The sequence below is a fragment of the Triticum urartu genome, chromosome 7A (assembly GCF_056163025.1).
Source record: "Triticum urartu cultivar PI428250 chromosome 7A, HENAU_Tu73, whole genome shotgun sequence".
NCBI classification, from domain to species: Eukaryota; Viridiplantae; Streptophyta; class Magnoliopsida; order Poales; family Poaceae; genus Triticum; species Triticum urartu.
This window is the reverse complement of record NC_141879.1, coordinates 178,351,533-178,361,404: the sequence shown is the minus strand read 5'-3', so window position 1 is coordinate 178,361,404 and position 9,872 is coordinate 178,351,533. Positions and strand designations below refer to the sequence as shown.

Genomic DNA, 9,872 nt, shown 5'->3' with positions numbered 1-9,872 from the left:
CATCATCAAGAAGATTCTAAGAGCCTTGGATGGAAAATATGATACCGTGTGCACATTGATCCAAATGATGCCCAATTACAAAGATCTCAAGCCAACGGAGGTGATTGGAAGAATTGTTGCTCATGAGATGTCACTTAAGGATAAAGAGGAACTTCACAACAAATCAAGTAGTGCCTACAAAGCCTCATGTGAAGCCCCTACATCATCAAGTGAGAAACAAAACTTCAATGAAGATTGAGCTTAATGGTGAAGAACTTCAACAAGTTCTACAAGAGTAGAAGCAAAGATAGAAGCTTCAAGTCAAGGTCCTACAAGATCTTCTAGTCGAGAGCGAAACTGCTACAGTTGTGGAAGACCCGGACACTATTCCAATGAGTGTACGGCTCCCTACAAGAGAAGAGAAGATTCTCCAAAAAGAAGAAGCAAAGAATCACCACCAAGAGAGAGAAGGAGTAGAGATGATCGTTATGAACGAAGATACTCACGGAGAAGCAAGGATTCGGAAAGGAAGGAAAAATCATCAAGGAGCTACACAAAACGAAGACATCAAGCTCATGTTGGTGAATGGGTATCCGGCTTCGACTCCGAAAGCCACTCCGAGAGAAGTTATCACTCCGACTCCGAAGATACTCAAGATGAAGGTGTTGCCGGTCTAGCACTTGTGTCAACCAATTCCTACGACATATTTGACTCACAAAATGAAGGAATTGGAAGATGCTTCATGACCAAAAGTCCTAAGGTAACACACCCCGAGTATGTTGATTTCAATAGTGATGAAGATGACTTGTTAGGTGATGATTTGCTTGTTGACAACTCTAGTGATGAATACTATGATGAAACGTCAATTAATTATGCTAATCAAGATAAAACGAATGACAATGATAAGGAGAAGATTGAGGCTCTAACTAAAGAACTAAACACTCTTAAGTTAGCTCATGAAACTATCTTCAAAGATCATCGAGAACTTTTAAGAGCTCATGAGAAATTACGCTTTGAAAAGCTCAATCTTGAGCAAGAGCATGAGTTCTTAAAAGCAATCAATGATGATCTCCGCAAGAAAAGTTCTTCTTACATTGCCAAGCGTTTACTCTTATCCACTTACATGCCTCAAGTCAAGTCTAGTAACAAGAACAAGAAAGATTCTTCCTCTAGCAGTAACAATGATCATGCTAAATCCAATATTGTTGCTTCTAGTAGTTCTCTTGATTCCACTAATGATTCTCTTAGCCAAGTTACACTTGAGCAAGAAAATAGGTTATTGAAGGAAATTATAGAGAAATGAGTGTACAAAAGCCTTGCCGGGAGTAAGCAATTCGAGGAAATTGTGTGCAAGCAAGGAATGCACCGGAAGAATCAAGGTGTAGGTTTTGAACGAAAGTTCAATGCCAATGGAGTTGAGTGGGAAGAAGATCAATACCCCAAGACAAAGTTTGTTCCTCAACAAGAGAAGTATGATACTTCTTTCAAGGGGACACAAGCTCAAGATGATCTTCCACCACAAGACTACAAGCAAAAAGGCAAGGACAAGCTTCAAGAGGAAATTGATGCATTTGAAGAAGCTCCTAAGACCTTAGTCAAGTGGATTCCCAAGACTACTTCAAGTTCCACTTCATCAAGTACGACTACAACTCCAAGGATTCCCATCAAGATGGTGTGGATCCAAAAGAAGAAGAACTAAAGAGTTCTTGAGGGTGACTCCGCCAACATACTTCACTCTTATCATTTTGGCAAGAACAAGTGCAATCAACTTCCTCATCTTGCACTAGTTCAAGGAGTCACAAACCCTCTTGTTGGTAAGACAAGGGACAAGGTAACCTAAAATTTTTCATGGACATCATCTTGTGTGTGCATCACTCTATGTCTATGGATATCCTTGTTTGTTCCTTGTGGGACTAACCCATGTAGGTATTGAAAGTGCAATTCACTCAAATGTATAGCTCCAAGTGATCTACATCAACATTGAGCATCCACATCTTCAACATCTACATGAAGTCATCATCGACAAAACCCGAGGTTAGTTCATCCCTCTAAGGGGGGATATCACATCTAGGGGGAGCTTTACTCTAAGACTTGAGCTAAAGCAACTCTAAAGATGTGAACACAACAATGCTTTATGTAAAAGTGGTAACCCCACTTGAGCTTAAACGATGAGTATGACCTATGATCAAGTGTTCTCTCTTGACTCCTAAGTCAATATACTCATATATAGATGACCTTGTCATCGCAAATTGCTTGATAGATGCTAGAATTGGTTGTGCATGCCTTGTCACATATTTCATTTGCCATCTTATTGTGTGAGCATGCTGGTTGCATATTTTACTCATTCGAGGACATCCACTTGTTGTTTTGATTGTTTGGTTTTATTTCCTTTAGCCAAGTGGATGGACAAGAATGCCTAAGAACCTCCTCTAGCTATCTATGCTTTTCTTGTCTCAAACTCTATTCATGCTACATCATAAAATTTGATCAAGTCAGATTCGAACCACTCTGTGTGAGGAGCGCTCGGAGTCCCCGATTCGTCATAGACTTAAACTTCCAAAACCTCTTTATGATTCTCGGTCTGACCGATACCCTACTTTCGGTCCTACCGAGATCATTAAGTTGATCTATGTTTTCGATCTCGGTGCAACCGATTTGAACCATTCGGTCACACCGAGTTGCAATAACTGTATACAGTTTTGCATCTCGGTGCCACCGAGTCGTTCCACTCGGTCACACCGACAGGGTCGGGCTATATATAGTCACGGGCAAAAATTTGGAAATTTCTCCGAACCCCTTCGCCCGCGCGATAGCCTGCTCTGCCAACTTGGTCTCCGGATCGTCTCCTCGCCGCCAGCCGCCTCCAGTCGCTGGTCTCCATCGCCGTCAACGGAATTCAACCCCGCCGTTGCCGCCGTAGCGAGTCTCCGCCTAACTAGGGTATGGACTCGATCACAGTGCTATTCCCCGTCCGATTCCTAGCACATTGTGTTCTTTATGATTCTTGCCACGATTGAAACACTCCTATCCAGTCAATGCGTTCGTAGATTAGTTTTGATTCGAAAATTTTAGGTTTAGGTTTCCGCCGAAACCATCTCGGACCCACCGAGTTGAAAAACTCGGTCCCACCGATTTGGCTTATGCCATTGCACAAGTGAGACTCAGTCTGACCGAGAATTACTTATCGGTGTGACCGATTTTGGAACTTTGTGAAACCCTAGCAGTCTCGGTGCCACCGAACTATGACTCGGTCTGACCGAGTTCACTAGTTTAGGTTCCAAAACTGCTTCGGTATCACCGAGTTTAAAAATCGGTAGATCCGAGATGATTTCAGTAGGAAACTAAAACTAAGTTTTTGAATCATTCTTTTGCAAAAATCTCTGCATTTTGTGATGCTCATCCACTCTATCTCATCTATAACCTATTCACAGGGTCAGAAGTCAGAGTTTGCAACATGTCTGATCAGAGTGACAGCCAGAACATGTCAGAACAGCAAGTGCAGATGAGTGAGGGCACTAGTCCCTCAAGTTCTTCAGATGATGGCAGCAGAAGTACTCCTAGCAATTTGCCAAAAGCTTCCACCAGACAGAGGAATAAGAGAACTTCAGATTCTGGGGATGAAGATTATGTGGCAGAGGAAGAGGAAGCCACATCAAAGAGAGTTGAGCCAGCACAGGGCACAAAGCCAGGCTTAAAGATCAAAAGGCCAGCAGGCAGGCAGCCTATGCCAAAGGCCAGAGCTTCAACCAAGATTTCTGAGAAGCCCACTCCCATAGAGCCAGTTGCTGCTGAAGGCAAGAAAAGGAAGGAAAGGGTCAAGAAGACCGTAGCCAGAGTGCTTGGAAAGGCTTCCATCATGGAAGAAGAGGAAGAAGAAGAGGTTGCTGCACCAGCACCTAAGGCACCTAAGCTTATGGGTGATGCTATAAGATCAGGGGCTGCCACATCTAAGCCCAAAGAAGCACCCAAAGCTGCTTCCAAGCCCAAGTCTGCACCAAAGAGAAATACAAGGAGCATCCCAGCTACTGAGAAGAACAAGGCCCCAGTGCCTGAAGCTGCAGAAGAAGAGGAAGAGAATGTTCTGAGAAAGCTCAAGCCCAAGATCCCAGACCACAACGATGCTCATCCTGTGGCTGAGGATATGAAACTCAGGAGAGATTCAGGGCTCAGGAAGTGGAGAGAAGCAGATCCGTATGCTTCAAGGAGGAGGACTGCTGTTGACTACAGGTTCCACACTAAGGAACAGCAGGACTTCTATGAGACATTTTGCTTGATAAGAAGCCCATTGTTTGTGACATGAGATGGGTCGACTGGACCTACATGAAGGATAATGAAGAACACTACCCTGGAGTGTATGACAGCTTCAATGCTTGTGGAGTAGCAGACTTTGTTGGGCAGAAGCTCACAAAGTGGAACGAGGAACTTATTATGCAATTCTACTCCACGGCACACTTCTATCTAGATGGTAGGATAACTTGGATGTCTGAAGGTACGAGGTACCAATCTACAGTTGCTGAGTGGGCACAGCTCATTAATGCCCCAGAGGAGCATGAGGATGACTTGGATATCTATGCCAAGAAGAAGATGGACCACGACTCTATGTCCAATATGTACAAGGAAATTCCAAACGAGGCACTTGATACTTTCAAGTTTGGGTATGTGCATTATCTTCTGTCAGGGCTGCCAACTATCAACTGGATCCTTAGGCACACCTTGTTGCCCAAGTCAGGTGATCACAAGATGATCAGAGGCCATGCAATCAACTTGCTACATATCTTTGATGTGCCATAGAAGTTCAAGGTGATGAGCCTCATGGTAGAGACCATTAAGAGGACAGCAGCTGATCAAAAGAGGAGCTGTGGATATGCCCCACAAATTCAGGAGTTAATCAACTCAAAGATGGGCACAGGCATATACTTGTTGGACAAGGAACACCTGCCCATCCGTCCAGATTTTGAAGATAATCAAGTTGTTATGACTGAGAATGAACCATCGTCTGCACAAGCACAAGCAAAGAAGGAGAAGGCAAGGAAGGAGAAAGCTGCCAAGATGCCAACTCAAGAGGAGGCATCTGAGTATTTCTTGAAAACCAAACAAGAGCAGCTTGGTTACCTAATTGCATCCACCCTGCGGATTGAGAAAGGACTAGCCACCCTAACTCAGAACTAGGCAAGCCTAGAGAGAATCATGGAACAAAAGTTCTATGACTTGGATGTCAAGGTGACAGAGATTCAGACTGCAGTGGAGCAGCTCCAAGATGACGTGCAGGAGAGGAGAGGCAGGACTACAACTGATGCCTTTGCCAGAGTGCCACGAGGTCCGAGGTCGTCTGCAGTGCCAGTTGCTGACACCAGAGCCACCACGTCTGCACCAGCTACAGCTTCAGTTCCACCAGCTCCAGCATCTACTTCAGCCTCAACTCCAACCACGTCTACAGAAGGCTTCGTCCTTGGAGTGCTCCGGACTCCACCACCACCTGAAGATCAAGCCTGAGCGTCGATCTAGCACTATGCATTTTCTAGGAACTTTTTGGTAACTTGTTGCCAAAGGGGGAGAAAATGTATAGATCATAGGCTTCGAGAGAGAGTGTTGCTTTTTTCTCTCTTTCTTTATTTGGTGGTTTTTTGAACTTTGTTTGCTTTTGAGTGCTTGAGATACTATGCTTGTGAGACATTGATGATCATGTGTTTGATCATAAGCTACACTTAATGTTTGCTTAATGCTATTATCTTATCTATCTTATGTGATCATTCACTATTCTTGGTGATGAGTGCATATATTTCATTCTTATCATTTTAAGCGCTCCACCAAGATGTATGTGACATGGAAGAGTAACCCATGACTCTAACTCTTTGTGCATTTGCAGTCCAAAGCAAATTTTAAATATGCACAAATTTAGGGGGAGCTCTTACTTGTCACATACTTCTCAAAGCAACGATATATTTCATGCTTATTATCATTTGTCGAAGCTTTGATCTATATGTTGTCATCAATTACCAAAAAGGGGGAGATTGAAAGTGCAACTATCCCTAGGTGGTTTTGGTAATTCATAACAACATATAGCTCATTGAGCTAATGCTATTCCAAGATGATTATTTCAGGAAAGCTCAATGATTGGCATGGCATGGATGTGAAAGTGGAACCCTCAAAATGCTAAGGACAAAGGATTGGCTCAAGCTCAAAAGCTCAAGACTCTTCATTTTATATTTTAGTGATCCAAGATCACATTGAGTCTTTAGGAAAAGGCCAATACTATCAAGGAGGGATGAGGTGTTGCTTAATGAGCCTCTTGCTTCATGTGCTTAATGATATGCTCCAAAATCTTCAGCTACTTTCCCATATCCACATATGACCTAAACCCTAAGCCAAACTCGGTCCTACCGATTCTTTCTATCCGACGCCACTGAGTTTCATTTGTCATAAGCCACTGCCAAACCCTAGCAATTCGGTTCTACCGATAGGGATCTCGGTCTCACCAAGATGCGATTGCAAACTCTCTGTTTCCCTTTCGTAACTTTTCGGTCTCACCGAAAGAGCGAATCGGTCCCACCGAGATTGCAATGTAAATTCAGTGTTTCCTTTTTGTAACTTTTCGGTCTCACCGAAAGAGCAAATCGGTCCCACCGAGTTTTCCTGACCAACTCTCTGGTTAGCTAATTACCAAAATCGGTCTCACCGAGTTTGTGTAATCGGTCTCACCGAGATTACGTTATGCCCAAACCCTAACCATATCGGTCCTATCGAGTTGCATGTCAGTCCCACCGAAAATCTCTAACGGTCACTAGGTTTACCTTCTCGGTCCGACCGAGTTTGTTGATTCGGTCCCACCGAGATTGGAAAACTGTGTGTAACGGTTGGATTTTGTGTGGAGGCTATATATACCCCTCCACCTCCTCTTCATTCGTGGAGAGAGCCATCAGAACACATACACAATTCCAACTCATATGTTTTGAGAGAGAACCACCTACTCATGTGTTGAGACCAAGATATTCCATTCCTATCATATGAATCTTGATCTCTAGCCTTCCCCAAGTTGCTTTCCACTCAAATCTTCTTTCCACAAAATCAAAATCCTATGAGAGAGAGTTGAGTGTTGGGGAGACTATCATTTGAAGCACAAGAGCAAGGAGTTCATTACCTACACACCATTTGTTACTTCTTGGAGAGTGGTGTCTCCTAGATTGGCTAGGTGTCACTTGGGAGCCTCCAACAAGATTGTGGAGTTGAACCAAGGAGTTTGTAAGGGCAAGGAGATCGCCTACTTCGTGAAGATCTACCGCTAGTGAGGCAAGTCCTTCGTGGGCGATGGCCATGGTGGGATAGACAAGGTTGCTTCTTCGTGGACCCTTTGTGGGTGGTTGCTTCTTCGTGGACCCTTTGTGGGTGGTTGCTTCTTCGTGGACCCTTCGTGGGTGGTTGCTTCTTCGTGGACCCTTCGTGGGTGGAGACCTCCGTGGACTCGCGCAACCGTTACCCTTTGTGGGTGGAGCCCTTCGTGGACTCGCGCAACCGTTACCCTTTGTGGGTTGAAGTCTCCATCAACGTGGATGTAGGATAGCACCACCTATCCGAACCACGGGAAAAACATCCGTGTCTCCAATTGCGTTTGAATTCTCCAAACCCTTCCCTTTACATTCTTGCAAGTTGCATGCTTTACTTTCTGCTGCCAATATACTCTTTGCATGCTTGCTTGAATTGTGTGATGATTGCTTGACTTGTCCTACAATAGCTAAAATCTGCTAAGAACTAAAATTGGGAAAAGGTTAACTTTTTATTTGGTCAAGTAGTCTAATCATCCCCCCCTCTAGACATACTTTCGATCCTACACAATGGAACTCCGAAAGGAACTTCATGAGACCAAGGCACTTCTTCGCCAAGCACAAGGGAAGACGGATAGGATCAAGAAGGAAGGTGCCCCCCCTGGTCAGCCCGCAATCGCATACCCAGGCAGAAGACCCCCAAAGGATGGGGAACCACCACATCAGCACCGCATGAGCGCAAGGGATTACCGCAAGCTCTTCACACCACCGGCAAAGCAACACCGTGTTGAGCTCCTCCACTCCCCCACCCCTTCGAGCAATGAAGTCAGGCCACCGATGACGAGGAGGAAGACCCAGAAGAGCCAGACTATGCGACCGAGCATTCCACCACTTAGGCATCATTCGCAACCCAGATATGCCCGCTAATAACCCCTACGGTAGGATAGGTCATGTACCCCTATGCGAAGTCGAGTCCTTGTAATGGTTCATATGAAACCATGTAGTGTTTGCTTTTGATGTGTTTGATGGATGTCGTGCTTTCCTACGGGAACTTGTAAGCGACTACATCACCCATTTGGATTTTAATGAATGTGTTTGGCCTTTTGGCCCTTGCATGAAAACAATTAGTGCCATACCAACCCCCTTAATAGGCATCCCATCTATATTGCTTTCCCCATCTTTCCCAATCATGAGACCTTGAACGCTCCAACAGGATGCCTGTTGTAACTCATACTGGTACCTCTACCTAGCAGCAAGGAGCCGGAGCAGAAGCCAGTCAGGACCAAACCCAAGGACAAGCTCCACCACCGCCACCACCTCCAAACATGGACATGGCTCAGCTTCTCCAAGCCTTCCGAGAGGAACACCAAGCCAACACGGCAGCCCTCTAGATGATTGCTCAAGCTGTCAACCTCCAGCCGGCGGGAAATGGCAATGGACGTTCCACGTTGGTGGAGTTCAAGAAGCATGCACCACCCACCTTCATCGAGACTGCTGAACCCCTGGATGCAGACGACTGGGTCCGCACCATTGAGGATCTGCTGGAACTAGTTGGATGCACCGAGGACCGTGAGAAGGTGGCATATGCTGCTCACTGTCTCAGGGGAACTGCCAGAGCTTGGTGGGATGGATTCAAGGCCATGCATGCTGAGCAAAACATCACTTGGAATGACTTCAAGGTAGAATTCCGCAAGGCCCACATTCCTTCTGGAATCATGGCCATCAAGATGCGTGAATTCCGAGCCCTGAAGCAAGGAAGTAGCACTGTCAAGGAGTACATGCAAAAGTTCAGTGTTCTCTCAAGGTATGCTCCTGAGGATGTCAGCACTGATGCCGCCAAAAGGGAGCGCTTCATGGAAGGCCTTAACCAGAATCTACAGTACTCGCTTGTTGTGTGTGACTGCCCAACCTTTCTTGATCTAGTGAACAAGGCACTCATGCTTGAGGACAAGCGACGTGCTTTGGACGATACTCGTAAGCGCAAGATGATCAGCAATGGTAGCTCCAGCAACCAGAGGCCTCGCCCGTGGCAGCCAGCCCCGGTCAAGCCAACCTATCAGCAGCCAAGAGCCCCTGTACCTCGCACCAACTATCAGCCTCAACAGTATGCCAACCCCAGGCCAGCTTTCAACAACCCTAATAACAATGCCAGCAAGAGCAGCAACCCCAATCAAGTCACTTGCTTCGGATGTGGTTAAGCAAGACACTACTCCAAGTATTGCCCCAACAAGAAGCCCGACGCCCCGCGCCCCAATGCGCAGAACCCAGGGCAAGGCCGTGGAATGACACCAAGGAACCAAGCTCCCCGCAACCCTCCCAACAACGGCAAGGGTCGTGTGAAGCATGTCACTGCTGAAGAAGCCCAAGAAGACCCGGACGTCGTGCTGGGTACGTTCCTTGTTAACTCAGCACCTACAACTGTCTTGTTTGATTTTGGAGCCATGCATTCATTTGTCACCCATGAGTTTGCATTAAAGAGTGGCATGACCCCTACACCCCTGAATAACCCTATGGTGGTACAAACCCCCGGAGCAGAGATGAGAGCCAAGATAGGATGTAAAGGAGTCGGGATTGTCATTAATGGGGTAGACTTCCTAGCAGACCTTACCATCTTAAGATCGCAAGGCTTGGATG

The 9,872-nt window shown here is 45.7% G+C and overlaps 1 protein-coding gene across 1 annotated transcript; it reads left to right on the top strand.

The window, feature by feature from the left end:
• The first annotated feature begins 8,629 nt into the window (after positions 1-8,629).
• LOC147958867 (uncharacterized) lies at positions 8,630-9,436 on the top strand. The gene has a single exon (XM_087532343.1). The coding sequence runs from the start codon at positions 8,630-8,632 to the stop codon at positions 9,434-9,436; it is 807 nt and encodes a 268-aa protein (XP_087388469.1).
• Positions 9,437-9,872: the final 436 nt, after the last annotated feature.

Bases quoted from the DNA above. Each gene is read 5' to 3' on its own strand.
- LOC147958867 (XM_087532343.1), top strand. From the start codon at position 8,630: ATGATTGCTCAAGCTGTCAACCTCCAGCCGGCGGGAAATGGCAATGGA.